Source organism: Lonchura striata, chromosome 25 (genome assembly GCF_050655825.1).
Source record: "Lonchura striata isolate lonStrDom1 chromosome 25, ASM5065582v1, whole genome shotgun sequence".
Classification (NCBI taxonomy): domain Eukaryota; kingdom Metazoa; phylum Chordata; class Aves; order Passeriformes; family Estrildidae; genus Lonchura; species Lonchura striata.
In genome coordinates, this window is record NC_140727.1 from 4,937,777 (window position 1) to 4,952,709 (window position 14,933).

Consider the following 14,933-nt stretch of genomic DNA (forward strand, 5'->3'; position numbering starts at 1 on the left):
TGACACTTGTTAACGTCAGTGGGGATTAGGGACAGCGGGAAGAGCTCGGGAAAAGGAAGGATTTAATTCCAATTATTCAATCTCAGAGATGTGGGGATGGAAATCCCTGCGGAATGGGAAGGTTCAGGAATATGCTTCGGGATGAGGCAAAAAGAGGGAGAAAATCTGGAATTTGGGGGGGAATTCCCGCAGCTCTCAGCAGGGGAAGAGGGGAGGAAATGGGGGGAAACGGCAAAGGAATGTTGGGAAGGGGATAACGTGGGAAAAAGATGGGAAAACACGGATAAAACCAGCAATAATATGCGTGAAACCTTCAAAAACATGGACAAAAGGTGCAATAATAAGTGAAATTAAAGTATAAAATAAAATAAAACATACATAAAATATTAAATTATATAAAATCGACCTTCCTGAGCCTTTTAGGGGACTCCCAGTTCTCCCAGTGGCTCCCAGCCCGACACTGGGAGCAGCGCGGGGAATTCCAGCGCTGTTTTCCCTCCGCGTGCCTCAGTTTCCCCGCGTGTCCCCGTCCCAGATCCGCGCGCGGGACATTCCAGGGGATCCCAGTCCCGCTCCCGGAGCCACTTGGTGGCACTGTGGGAGAAGAATTCTCCGCTCGCTGCCGAATCCAGGAGAATTCCAGGATCATCCAGGGAAAAAGCTCCGGGATCACCGAGTCCGAGCTGTGGCCGGTGCCCCCGTGGTCATCCCGAGGGATCTCCAGGAATTCCCTGGACACCTCCAGGGGTGGCCACTCCAACCCTCCCTGAGCCTCTTCCCTTTTCCAGGAGGGATTTTCCCAAATTTCCCACCCTGGCACAGCTCGAGGCCGTTCCCTCTTGTCCTGTCCCATTCCCTGGGATCAGATCCCAAATCCCGCTGGCGGATCCCAAATTCCCGCTGGATCCCGCTTTTCTCCGGGTCACCCCCAGCTCCCTCGGGACTCTCCGTTCCCTTTTCCAGCCCCGTTCCCAGCCCTGGCCCCGCTCCAGCCCCCCGGACCTGCCCCATTCCCATCCCAACATCCTCATTCCTGTGCCTTTGTTTCCCCTCCCTCCCCACCCCTCTCACCAAACCCGTTCTGAGCCCCGGGCGTGGCTCCGGCACCGCCTGAACCCCAACCCCGGCGGGCTAAAAATAACCAAAATCAGCAAATTAACCAAAATAACCTTGCCTGCCCGATTCCTGCCCAATTCTTGCCCAATTCCTGCCCAGTTCCTGCCCAATTCCTGCCCGATTCCTGCCCAATTCCTGCCCAATTCCTGCCCAATTCCTGCCCAATTTCTGCCCAGTTCTGCCCAATTCCTGCCCAATTCCTGCCCAATTCCTGCCCAATTTCTGCCCAGTTCTGCCCAATTCCTGCCCAATTCCTGCCCGATTCCTGCCCGATTCCTGCCCAATTCCTGCCCAATTCCTGCCCAATTTCTGCCCGGTTCCTGCCCAGTTCCTGCCTGATTCCTGCCCAATTCCTGCCCAATTCCTGCCCGATTCCTGCCCAATTTCTGCCCAATTCCTGCCCAGTTCCTGCCCAATTCCTGCCCAATTCCTGCCCAATTTCTGCCCAATTTCTGCCCGGTTCCTGCCCAGTTCCTGCCCAATTCCTGCCCAATTCCTGCCCGATTCCTGCCCAATTTCTGCCCAATTCCTGCCCAGTTCCTGCCCAATTCCTGCCCAGTTCCTGCCCAATTCATGCCCAGTTCCTGCCCAATTCCTGCCCAATTCCTGCCCAGTTCCTGCCCAGTTCTGCCCAGTTCCTGCCCAGCTCCAATTCCTGCCCAATTCCTGCCCGATTCCTGCCCAATTCCTGCCCAATTCCTGCCCAATTCCTGCCCAGTTCCTGCCCAGTTCCTGCCCAATTCCTGCCCGATTCCTGCCCAATTCCTGCCCGATTCCTGCCCAATTCCTGCCCAATTCCTGCCCATTTCATGCCCAGTTCCTGCTCAATTCCTGCCCGATTCCTGCCCAGTTCCTGCCCAGTTCCTGCCCAGTTCTGCCCGGTTCCTGCCCAATTCCTGCCCAATTCCTGCCCAATTCCTGCCCAGTTCCTGCCCAATTCCTGCCTAATTCCTGCCCAGTTCCTGCCCAGTTCCTGCCCAATTCCTGCCCAGTTCCTGCCCAATTCCTGCCCAATTTCTGCCCAGTTCCTGCCCAGTTCCTGCCCAGTTCCTGCCCAATTCCTGCCCAATTCCTGCCAGAGGTGTCCGTGGGAGGGGCTGGCTGTGAAGGACTGGGAATTAATTCTAGAAAAAATCTTCATTAATGAGAAAAAAGCCAACAAAGATGGAGGAATTGGGTGAGGGGCGTTTCAGGGGTGTCTCCCCTGGAATTGCCAGGCTGGAATCCCGATCCTGTAAGAGATGGACTCCCTGTGTGGTTTGGATGGGATATTTGGAATTCCCAACCTTTCCCACGGCACGTCCCCAGCCGAGATCCCCCAGAACTCATCCCAAAATTCCACCCCTTTGGGCCGGAGCCGGGGAATTCTGTCAGCGGCGTGAGGAACCCCAAATCCCGGTGGGGCGGGGGCGGTTTCTGGTTTGGGATTTCGGATTCCTGATTCAGAGCTGAGGCCGCCGCGGGGTTCGGGGCCGTCTCGGAGGTGACGTCGGAGGTGGCACCGAGGGCTCCGTGTCCTGCGTGTCACCGACCTCAGACGAGGCGTGGGGACCTCGATGGGGCTGATTGGGGACGGCGACAAACAGGATGAGGAGTCCCGGTGCCCCAGGCCGGAATGACCCCGCTGACCTCATCCCACCGCTCAGCCACATCCCGGCTGGAAAAGCGTCCCAGGACACCCTGAACCCGGGCGGGACAACTGCCACCGTCCCAGGTGGATCCAGCCTGGCCCTGGACATTCCTAGGGATGGGGAATCCATGGAAGCACCTGGGCCAGGGAAGGATTGATCCCTAAAATCCCATCTAAACCGGCCCAGGGATTTCTGGAATGGTTTGGGATGGGAAGGAGCCTTAAATCCCAAAAAATCCCACCCCAGTTCCATGGGCAGGGACCTTCCCCTATCCCAGGTGGTCCCAGCCTGGCCTTGGGCACTCCCAGGGATGGCAAATCCATGGAATAACCTGGGACCCTCACAGGGAGCAATTCCTCCCCAAAATCCCACCCAAATTCCCCCTCTGTCCCGCTGGCCCCATTCCCTATATCCCATCCCTGCAGTTCCTGAGGAAAAGTTCCTCTCCAGATTCCCTGGAGCCCCCGCAGGTCCTGGAGGGGCTCTGGAGTCTCCACAGGCTCAACATTCCCAACATTCCCAGCCTGGATCCATCGGGGAGTGGCTCCAGCCCCCTGAGCAGCTTCATGGCTTGGGGACACCAGAACCCAGCACAGAATTCCTGGTGGGATCCCACCAGAGACGAGCAGAGGGGGAGAAGCCCCGTCCTCACCCTCCTGCCCAAATTCCTTCGGATCCAGCCCAAGGGACGGGGTGGATTGTGCTCATGGTGGGTCAGGAAAATAATTTTTGTGGAAAACCCAGTAGGAAAAGGGGTTCAGCACCACCAGGACGTGCCTGGAGCCTCAGGAAAATCATTTTTGGGGAAAACCCAGCAGGAAAAGGGGTTCAGCACCACCAGGACGTGCCCGGAGCCTCAGGAAAAGCATTTTTGGGGAAAACCCAGCAGGAAAAGGGGTTCAGCACCACCAGGACATGCCGGGAGCCTCAGGAAAATCATTTTTGGGGAAAACCCAGCAGGAAAAGGGGTTCAGCACCACCAGGACGTGCCCGGAGCCTCAGGAAAATCATTTTTGGGGAAAACCCAGCAGGAAAAGGGGTTCAGCACCACCAGGACGTGCCTGGAGCCTCAGGAAAACCATTTTTGGGGAAAACCCAGCAGGAAAAGGGGTTCAGCACCACCAGGACGTGCCCGGAGCCTCGTTGCCTCATCCCAGAAATCACCAAATCCCAGGAAAGCGCTCCCGAGGCCAGGGACCTTTTCCAAGGCAGATTCCCGAGGCTCCCGCACAGCCCCAGCCCCTGGGGTGGGGATTCCAGACAGTTACAGGACACCAAATCCTTCCTCATTTGCATAATCACCCCAAAATCCACCCCAAAATTACAGCGTCCCAAGGGTGTCATTATCGCCAAGGCGGGGCCTAATTTGCACCGGGGTAATTTAATCCAGAAAAAAAAAAAAAAGCCCAAAAATGAACATTGGGGACAAATCCCTGGGCTGAGTGTCCCCGAGGTTATTAATTAAGCAGCGTTAATTAATTGGGCTCCTACACCCAGGGTGAGCCACGGGCGAGGCTGCGGGACGAGTTCCTGCTCCGAGGTGGCCGCCGTGATGTCCCCGTCACCTCGTCCCCCTCCAAACCCCAAATCCAGGCTCTGGAATTTTCCAGATTTCCTCCAAGTGCCGGGAGAGTTCCTGGGGAATAAAGGAAGAGTTAATTAATTTGCCGTTCGAAGATTAAATTAAAAAATAAGGAGATTGTGAGGTAATTACAGCCTGAGGGCAGCCGGAGGAAATTCAGCATTAATCGACCTCTCAGCAGAGGTTTCTGCTTTTATTTTTAATTAAAATTGAGTCAAGATGAAATTAAAATCCTCCGATTAATATTAGAAATTTTATCGTGATTTTTCTCAATGAGAAGTCATCAATTGATCACAATTTCCTTGTTCAAAAGCCCATTTAAAAATTCATTTAATAGTTTAAAAATTGTTGTGGTTGGTTTATTTTTTTATATTGGATAATATGGCCAAATGCTCATTAATGAGAAATAAAAATAAGAATAAAACTCTACAAGGGTGTTCCATGAGCCAAAATCAGGAGGATTTGGGGAATCTCACCCAGATTTTAGGGCTGAAATCTTCTTCCCTTTTCCTGATCCAAACCTCAATGACCTCAGGCTTGAAATTCCAAAGGAAATGCACAAAAAAGAGACAAAAATCCCCTCTGGAATTGTGGGACCAATGGTGTGGGTCGTAAAGATGTTGCTTGTCCCTGATCTGCTCATCCTGAGCTCTGCTGCCATCAACACTTAAATGTTCTTTTAAATTAATTTAATTAATTTAATTAAAATATTAATTCCTATTTTCATGTGGTTTTGCAGGCGTTAAAGGCATAAACTCCCACCCATAACACAAATATTTACATTAAAATCCACCCTCCTCCATTTACGCTCTGGAGCCCTTCCAGATTTCCCCAAAAAATCCGAAACGCGACCATAAAGAGATTTTACAGCCAGGATTTTCCAGGATTAGGCGGAACCGGCCTGAAGAGCCGCTGCTATTTCGGGGTGAAAATGATAGGGAAGGGTTGATAAAGCCAAATAACCCGTTTGGGACTGGGCTTGGCCCAGGATGAATCAGGACAACGTCCACGAAGGGTGGCTCCTCTCCAACCCCAACGCGGACCCTATAAAAGCAGCGCGTCCTCCCCTCGCTCCGCACGGCTTCCCGGGAATCCCGCTCCATCCCGCCGCTGACTTGGGTGAGTGGCTCCCTCGGGAATTCTCCCTTCACTGGGAATCTTCCCCCTTGCTGGGAATGTTGGTGTTTCTCCAGGATTCCTGGTGGACGGGAGAGTCATTCCCGGCGTTTTTTGGGGGTTTCTCCCTGTCGGAGTTGTTGGGCTGGGTTGTCCTTGAGGGATGGGAACGTGGGAGAAGTTCGGGGGCTTCCTTGGCGGTGGGGTCAGCTCCCAGCTGGAGCCCTTTGGAGAAGTGGCCCCTTCTCCGTGGAAATCCCGGCGTTTCCATGGAGCAGGGAGTGCTCGTGTGCCCGGGCACGTTCCGGAGGCGGGAACCGGGCACGGCGCGGCTCCCCGGGATCAGATCGGGCACGGAGCTTCCCGACGGGAGGCTTGGGGATCCCACAAGGGAGGAAGGAGGGAAGGAGGAGGCTTTGGAGGTTTCCAGACGCAGCTCCTGAGGTCTCTGCCCCAGATCTTGTCTTGGGTTGGGTTAAAGCTCCTCTCACCGGGATCACGGGGATGGATCCTGGAAACACCAGGAGGTCCTGGAGTGAGGCCATGGAGATGTTCCAAGGGCTGGGGGGAGGTTGGGACAGCTGGGGGGGTTCACCTGAAGCGGAGAAGCTCCGTGGAGACCTTAGAGACCTCCCTGGACAGCAGAGGGGCTGGACTGGGTGATCTTGAGGGTCCATTCCAAGGAAATATTCCATGGGATTGCTCCATGGGGCAGGATCTGGGGGCACCTCTTGAGTCAGCACCGCCGGGTCCCTCCCTGCCACCGCATCCCCGTCACCATTCCCGCTCCAACGTCACCCAGACGTGTCAGTGGCGAAGCCGGAGGCCACTCCCCATCCCACTAAAACCCCGGAATGTGTTCCCAAAAAGGAACGCAGGGCCGGGAATTCTCCTCCCTCTTCCCAAGGGGATCCCCCAGCCCTTGGTCTGCTCCCGTCCCGTGCAGGCTCGCTCGGATCTGCAGGATGTCCCCGTTCTTGGACAGCATCGCCACCATCGTCGGCGTCTTCCAGCAGCACGCCCGGGGCGACGGGGACAGCTCCGGGCTCAGCCGCAGGAGGATGAGGGAGCTCATCCAGAGGGAATTCGCCGATTCCCTGGTGGTGAGCGCGGCGGGGACGGGGGAACGGCAAAACCCTCCTGGAAAGGGAACGGGGAGGGTTCCACCAAAGGTTGGGTTCCTTTGTCCGGGGAACGGGATGGAGAACCCTGAGGGAGCTGGGGGGCTCAGCCTGGAGAAAAGGGGGATCCAGGGGGAATTTCAGGGAGCGAATTCCCACAGTTGATGCTCAGCCCTAAAATGAGATTATCAGAGATGGAAGGATAATTCCTGCGACTCTTCCCGTTTTTGCATTTCTCCCTCAAGGAAGAGGAAGACAAAAATCCCCTTTTTCCTCCCCTTGTGCTTTTTCCCTGCAGAAGCCACACGACCCTCAGACCATCGAGAAGATCCTGCAGTTCCTGGAGTGGGATGGGGACGGGAACATCGATTTTAACGAGTTCCTCCTCCTGGTGTTCCGGGTGGCCAAGTGCTGCTTCTGGTTCCAGCCAAGGGCCCCGTTCCTGGTGCAGAGGACAAAGCTCCCGACCAGCGGAAAATCCTTCCGGGAGCCGGAATTCAGGAGCAGAGGGAGCCGCCGGCAGCTCCAGGAGGAGGAGGAGGAGGAGGAGGAGGAGGAACGACAAACCTGGGAGAGGAATCGTGAAGTTGGGCTGCAAGGAGACCTCAGGGTCAGGGAGGTGGAGATCTTGGAGGAAACGAGGAGGGATCAGCAGGAACGCCACAGGCGGAGCGGGAGGGACACGGAACCACGCGGGGAGCTGATCCCACGGGAATTCCAGGAACGGAGCCAGGAGCTGTGTGAGCAGCAGGAGAGATGGAGAAGGCGGCAGCCCCCGGAGCCCGAGAGACGAGAGGGAGAGAGGAGAGACCGGGAGGGGCTCCAGGAGGAAGAAACGGCAGACGTGAGGACAGGCAGGCAACGCCGAGAACCCCAACCACGGCCGGACCGGTGGAGCTGCCAGGAGCCAGGGCGTGATGAAAGAACCCAACGGCCACGAGGAGCAGATGGGGAAGGTGACAATCGGCCACGGGAACCCGAATCGCTCCGGGAAGAGAGGAGCCGCCACCGCCGGCGTGAGCTGGAACAAAGAGAGCTGGAAGGGAGAAGCTGCCGGGCGGCTGAGCTGGAATGTCCGGAGTCCAGGAGGCCACATCAGTCGTACCTGGAGGAACCGTTAGAGATCGAACTCGGGGAACGTGGCAGAGCAGAGCCAGAGGAACGTGGCCACAGGCGGAGAACAAGGCGGGAACGGGAATCTGCAGGAAGGGTAAGGGAGATCCAGGAGGAGCAGGACAGGGAAGAAAGAGATGAGCCCAGAAGAAAAGAGAGACTGAGAGAGAGGAGGGTGGATCAGGGACGGGAGCTGGAGCTGGAGGTGTCTGAGAGCCGGACACGGGAAAGGGAGGAAGAAGTGGCCGCCAGAAACCTGAGAGAGACACGGGAGAGACGAGAGCGAGAAATTCGTGACCTTGATGATGATGGAAGAAGACAGAGAGAATCAGTGAGGTACGAGAGGGAGAGAGAGATCTCAGTGGCAGCAGCAGAAGCCGATGTCAGAGTGCAACGTGAGATCCGGGAACGAGGTGAGGAGCTGAGAAGGAGAGAACGTCCCCGTGAGTGTGAAGAGAGGAGAATCTGCCCCAGAAGAGACAGGGAAGAGCCCCTGAGGAAAGGGAGAATCGACCGTGAACGGGATCTGGAGGTGTCTGAGCACCGGACACGGGAAAGGGAGGAAGAAGTGGCCACAGTCGGCCTGAGAGAGACACGGGAGAGACGAGAGCGAGAAATTCGTGACCTTGATGATGGAAGAAGACAAGAAGTGTATGACCGGAGAAGAGAGATCTCAGTGGCAGCAGCAGAAGCCGATGTCAGAGTGCGCCGTGAGATCCGGGAACGAGGTGAGGAGCTGAGAAGGAGAGAACGTCCCCGTGAGTGTGAAGAAGACAGAAGAATCTGCCCCAGAAGAGACAGGGAAGAGCCCCTGAGGAAAGGGAGAACCGACCGTGAACAGGATCTGGAGGTGTCTGAGAGCCGGACACGGGAAAGGGAGGAAGAAGTGGCCGCCATTAACCTGAGAGAGACACGGGAGAGACGAGAGCGAGAAATTCGTGACCTTGATGATGGAAGAAGACAGAGAGAATCAGTGAGGTACGAGAGGGAGAGAGAGATCTCAGTGGCAGCAGCAGAAGCCGATGTCAGAGTGCGCCGTGAGATCCGGGAACGAGGTGAGGAGCTGAGAAGGAGAGAACGTCCCTGTGAGGAGGAAGAGAGGAGAATCTGCCCCAGAAGAAACAGGGAAGAGCCCCTGACGAAAGGGAGAATCGACCGTGAATGGGAGCTGGATGTGTCTGAGAGCCGGACACGGGAAAGAGAGGAAGAAGTGGCTGCCATTAACCTGAGAGAGACACGGGAGAGACGAGAGCGAGAAATTCGTGACCTTGATGATGATGGAAGGAGAAGACGAGAAGTGTATGACAGGAGAAGAGAGATCTCAGTGGCAGCAGCAGAAGCCGATGTCAGAGTGCGCCGTGAGATCCGGGAACGAGGTGAGGAGCTGAGAAGGAGAGAACGTCCCCGTGAGTGTGAGGAGGAAGAGAGGAGAATTTCCCAGGTCAGAGACAGGGAAGAGCCCCTGAGGAAAGGGAGAATCGACCGTGAACGGGAGCTGGAGGTGTCTGAGAGCCGGACACGGGAAAGGGAGGAAGAAGTGGCCACAGTCAGCCTGAGAGAGACACGGGAGAGACGAGAGCGAGAAATTCGTGAGCTTGATGATGGAAGAAGACAGAGAGAATCAGTGAGGTACGAGAGTGAGAGAGAGATCTCAGTGGCAGCAGCAGAAGCCGATGTCAGAGTGCGCCGTGAGATCCAGGAACGAGGTGAGGAGCTGAGAAGGAGAGAACGTTCCTGTGAACGTGAGAGAAGAATCTGCCCCAGAAGAGACAGGGAAGAGCCCCTGAGGGAGAGGAGAACCGACCGTGAACGGGATCTGGAGGTGTCTGAGAGCCTGACACGGGAAAGGGAGGAAGAAGTGGCCGCCATTAACCTGAGAGAGACACGGGAGAGACGAGAGCGAGAAATTCGTGACCTTGATGATGGAAGAAGACAGAGAGAATCAGTGAGGTACGAGAGGGAGAGAGAGATCTCAGTGGCAGCAGCAGAAGCCGATGTCAGAGTGCGCCACGAGATCCGGGAGCGAGGTGAGGAGCTGAGAAGGAGAGAACGTCCCCGTGAGTGTGAAGAGGAAGAGAGGAGAATTTCCCTGGTCAGAGACAGGGAAGAGCCCCTGAGGAAAGGGAGAACCGACCGTGAACGGGAGCTGGAGGTGTCTGAGAGCCGGACACGGGAAAGGGAGGAAGAAGTGGCCGCCGTTAACCTGAGAGAGACACGGGAGAGACGAGAGCGAGAAATTCGTGACCTTGATGATGGAAGGAGAAGACAAGAAGTGTATGACCGGAGAAGAGAGATCTCAGTGGCAGCAGCAGAAGCCGATGTCAGAGTGCGCCACGAGATCCGGGAGCGAGGTGAGGAGCTGAGAAGGAGAGAACGTCCCCGTGAGTGTGAAGAGGAAGAGAGGAGAATTTCCCTGGTCAGAGACAGGGAAGAGCCCCTGAGGAAAGGGAGAATCGACCGTGAACGGGAGCTGGAGGTGTCTGAGAGCCGGACACGGGAAAGGGAGGAAGAAGTGGCCGCCGTTAACCTGAGAGAGACACGGGAGAGACGAGAGCGAGAAATTCGTGAGCTTGATGATGATGGAAGGAGAAGACAAGAAGTTTATGACAGGAGAAGAGAGATCTCAGTGGCAGCAGCAGAAGACAGGAGAAGAGAGATCTCAGTGGCAGCAGCAGAAGCCGATGTCAGAGTGCAACGTGAGACCCGGGAACGAGGTGAGGAGCTGAGAAGGAGAGAACGTCCCCGTGAGTGTGAAGAAGACAGAAGAATCTGCCCCAGAAGAGACAGGGAAGAGCCCCTGAGGGAGAGGAGAACCGACCGTGAACGGGAGCTGGAGGTGTCTGAGAGCCGGACACGGGAAAGGGAGGAAGAAGTGGCCGCCATTAACCTGAGAGAGACACGGGAGAGACGAGAGCGAGAAATTCGTGAGCTTGATGATGATGGAAGGAGAAGACAAGAAGTGTATGACCGGAGAAGAGAGATCTCAGTGGCAGCAGCAGAAGCCGATGTCAGAGTGCGCCGTGAGATCCAGGAACGAGGTGAGGAGCTGAGAAGGAAAGAACGTCCCCGTGAGGGTGAGGAGGAAGCAGAGCCAGGGAGGAGAATCTCCCGGGTCAGAGAGAGGGAAGAGGCCCTGAGGGAGAGGAGAATCGACCGGGAGCGGGAGCTGGAGCTGGAGCTGGAGCTGGAGGCCTCTGAGCGCCGCAGCCGCCAGCCACGGGCCAGGGCGGCCCAAGTGACCATCACTGACCAGAGGGAGGCACGTGAGGAGATCCGGCTGGAGGTGCTGGAGGAAGAAGAGGAGGAGGAGCTGGAGCAGGGCCGGTGCCGGTACCAGACCCTGGACGTGGATTTGGGTGATCCCTGCCCCCCGGGGCAGGAGGTGCCCGTCAGTGACCTCAGGGTCCGCTACCTCCCCGCTGAGCCCGAGCTCCGGCCCGATGTCCGGCCGCTCCCCGAGCCCGTGGAGCCTCAGACCGTCGCCTACCTGGTGCACGTGATCCAGAACCTGGAGGACCCCAAGGCCACCACCTACGAGATCGTGTGCCACCAGCCCGGCCAGCGGGGCCGGCCCGTGCGCGTCCGGACCTGCTCCGTGTCCCCGCGGCCACCCACTGACCGCAGGGGCCACCCCGAGGTGCTGCCACCCGAATGCCAGGACAACCCCGAGGCTCCGGATGAGCCCCGGGAAAAATCCGGGAATGAGGTGAAGGACGGAGCCCTCCGGGATTCCGCCGAGCCGGAGGCTGGGAAAGGCGAGCGGGTGAAATCCAAGGAGACCCGGAGGCGCCCCGAGATCCTCGAGGTGGAGCAGGGCCAGCCCCAGGGTGAGGGACCCCAGAGGGTCCCGCGGGAGCCCGGAGCCGGCTGCCAGCGGAGAGAGCGCCAGGACAGCGAGGCCAAGAGCTGCGTCCCCCCGGAACGTCGGGATGCGGAGCGGAGAGACCCCGGGGAGACGCGCAGAGAGGGAGGCCAGGAGGGTGAGGAGGCTCCTGAGGAGGAGCCCAGCAAGAGGAGCCCCCGGGAATCCGGCAGCTCCCAGGTTCCTCGGGAAGGTGGCACCAAGCAGGGCCAGGAGGCCCCGAGCCGCCCCAGGGATGAATCCAAGACATCCTGAGGAGAATCTGCCTCTCCCTGGAGCCTCTCCGGTCCTTTTGAGGGTCACTTCTGCGCCCATTGCCAGCTGGGGATGCGGTGGCCCGGCAGGGATGGACTCAAAAGGATCCCGGGGTGTCCAGTGGGGTCTGGGGGCTTTTCCCTGGAATGAATCCTCAGCAGGAAGCGAGATCCCCCCAGATCCGGAGCTTCTGCCTCCCTGTTGAGTGTGTCCCTCGATATTTAATCACTTTTTCTGCTCTGATTGGAGTCCTTGGGTGCCTCTGTCCTCTTTTGCACCCTGGGGTGTCACTTCAGGTCTCCCCGGCCCTGGGGCTGGGGCTGCTCTCGGCTTCTGCCGTGAAACTCAAAGAAAATTCCTGATTTTGGGGTCTAGAAATCCTCGAGGCTGGGGAAAAAAATCACCTTTTTAGCCTTGATTCCAGCAGAATTCCAGCTCCAGGCCAGGGGGTTTGGGGTTCACAGGGTGCTGGTGGTGGGTGGGGGATTCTCCTTCTTCTCCTTTTCCTTTTCCTTCCTTTTTGTCGCATGGAAAATGGGAATAAACAACTGATTCCTGCAGAAGCTCTGAGCATCACCTTCCAGAGGGCCGGGAGGGCTGGGAGGGGGGCCCAGCTCGGATCAGACATTCCCAGTTGGGATCAGACATTCCCAGTTGGGATCAGACGTTCCCAGTTGAGATCAGGAATTCCCAGTTGAGATCAGGCATTCCCAGTTGAGATCAGGAATTCCCAGTTGGGATCAGACGTTCCCAGTTGGGATCAGACATTCCCAGTTGGGATCAGACATTCCCAGTTGGGATCAGGAATTCCCAGTTGGGATCAGACATTCCCAGTTGGGATCAGGCATTCCCGGTTGGGATCAGACATTCCCAGTTGGGATCAGACATTCCCAGTTGGGATCAGGAATTCCCAGTTGGGATCAGGAATTCCCAGTTGGGATCAGACATTCCCGGTTGGGATCAGACATTCCCAGTTGGGATCAGGAATTCCCAGTTGGTATCAGGCGTTCCCAGTTAGGATCAGACATTCCCAGTTGGGATCAGGCATTTCCAGTTGGGATCAAGCATTCCCAGTTCAGCCCCCAAACTCCTCCTAATCCCAAATCCTGATCCCAATCCAAACCCAGTCCCACTCCCAAATCCCGCTCCAGGCCGGAGCCAGGGGCTCTCCCAGGACTCCGTCCCCACATTGTCCCCAAGTGATGGGGACAGGGACAGGGACGGGGACAGGGACAGGGACAGGGACAGGGGGACAGGGACAGGGACAGGGACAGGGACAGGGACAGGGACAGGGGGACAGGGACAGGGACGGGGACAGGGATAGTGGGGATGGGGACAGAGGGACAGGGACAGGAGAGGGACAGGGACAGAGGGACAGGGACAGGGATGGGGACAGGGACAGGGACAGGGACAGGACAGGGACAGGGACAGGGACAGAGACAGGGACAGAGGGACAGGGACAGGGATGGGGACAGGGACAGGGGGACAGGGACAGAGGGACAGGGACAGGGACAGGGACAGGGATGGGGACAGGGACAGGGACAGAAAGAGGAACAGGAACAGACACGGCTTGGTGACGGTGACAGGCATGGGGCCAGGAACAGGAACAGGAACTGGGACAGTGCCAATGCCAGTGCCAGTGACAGGGGCAGGGCCAGTGGCACAGCTCGGTGACAATGCCAACAGCAGGAACAGTGACACTGGCAGGGACAGAACAGTGACACTGTCACAGCTCAGTGGCAATGCCAGGGGCAGGAACAGTGACACTGGCACAGCTCGGTGACAATGCCAGGGGCAGGAACAGTGACACTGGCAGGGACAGAACAGTGACACTGTCACAGCTCAGTGGCAATGCCAGGGACAGTGGCACAGCTCGGTGACAATGCCAGGGACAGGAACAGGAACAGTGACACTGGCAGGGACAGAACAGTGACACTGGCAGAGCTCGGTGACAATGCCAGGGGCAGGAACAGTGACACTGGCAGGGACAGAACAGTGACACTGGCACAGCTCGGTGACAATGCCAGGGACAGGAACAGTGACACTGGCAGGGACAGGACAGTGACACTGGCACAGCTCGGTGACAATGCCAGGGACAGGAACAGTGACACTGGCAGGGACAGAACAGTGACACTGTCACAGCTCAGTGGCAATGCCAGGGCCAGTGGCACAGCTCGGTGACAATGCCAGGGACGGGAACAGGAACAGTGACACTGGCAGGGACAGAACAGTGACACTGGCACAGCTCGGTGACAATGCCAGGGACAGAACAGTGACACTGGCACAGCTCGGTGACAATGCCAGGGGCAGGAACAGTGACACTGGCAGGGACAGAACAGTGACACTGGCACAGCTCGGTGACAATGCCAGGGACGGGAACAGTGACACTGGCAGGGCTCGGTGACAATGCCAGGGACAATGCCAGCCTTGTGGCCACACAGATGACGGCGTCTCCATCCCGCAGCCTCCGGGAACGGGAATGTCCCAAATGTCCCAAATGCCCGGGACCGGCCCTGGCACGGGGAAATGTCACCTCCTCCCCTCGGCGATGTCACCCCTGGGGTCCTGAGGGGCAGGGAAAACCCAAAGGGAGATCCCAGCCCGGGAAATTCCCTTTGGGAAAGGCGGCTTGGGGGAAAATCCCAATATTCGGGAAAAATGGGAGTTTGGGGGCAGGAAACTGAGGGGAAAAGGAAAAATCTCCCAAGTCCCAGAGGAATTCCCGGGATCCCAACAGTCATCCTGCTCCCCGGTGTTTAACCCCTCTCTGTTCCAGACAGCCCCAGAGATTTTTGGGATTTTCCCCTTTTTCCTGCTCCAGGCTCCCCCTGAATATTTTGGGATTTCCCCTTCTCCTGCTCCAGGCTCTCCGGGAAGATTTTTGAGGAAATTTCCCCCCTTTTTTCCCCCAACCTCCCCGTTAAGATTTTTGGGATTTTTCCCCCGCTCCCCTGCCCGAGGACGACCCCAGGGATATCCCGGGACGGAGCAGGATTTGGGAATGCCCGCACAGCCCCGGAGCCGGGCCGGGCACATTCCGGAGGCTCGGGAGGAGCCGCGGTTGCCGCTGGAAACGGGAATTGCTCAACGCGGCCGGCGCTGACTCAGCCCGGGCGGGGCTCCCGAACTTTCCCCGA

General features: G+C 57.4%; 2 protein-coding genes across 2 annotated transcripts; one reads left to right on the top strand and one right to left on the bottom strand.

Moving 5' to 3' along the window:
- Nucleotides 1-209: 209 nt before the first annotated feature.
- LOC146765440 (uncharacterized) lies at nt 210-14,891 on the bottom strand. The gene is made up of 2 exons (XM_085560877.1): nt 12,201-14,891; nt 210-4,383 (listed from the first exon to the last, which is right to left on the bottom strand). The coding sequence occupies exon 1, from the start codon at nt 14,535-14,537 to the stop codon at nt 13,632-13,634; it is 906 nt and encodes a 301-aa protein (XP_085417003.1). The 5' UTR covers nt 14,538-14,891; the 3' UTR covers nt 210-4,383; nt 12,201-13,631.
- Nucleotides 4,258-12,221, top strand: TCHH (trichohyalin). Its single transcript, XM_077789335.2, has 2 exons — nt 4,258-6,548; nt 6,865-12,221. Exons 1-2 carry the CDS (start codon nt 6,300-6,302, stop codon nt 11,794-11,796), a joined length of 5,181 nt encoding a protein of 1,726 aa, XP_077645461.2. The 5' UTR covers nt 4,258-6,299; the 3' UTR covers nt 11,797-12,221.
- Nucleotides 14,892-14,933: the final 42 nt, after the last annotated feature.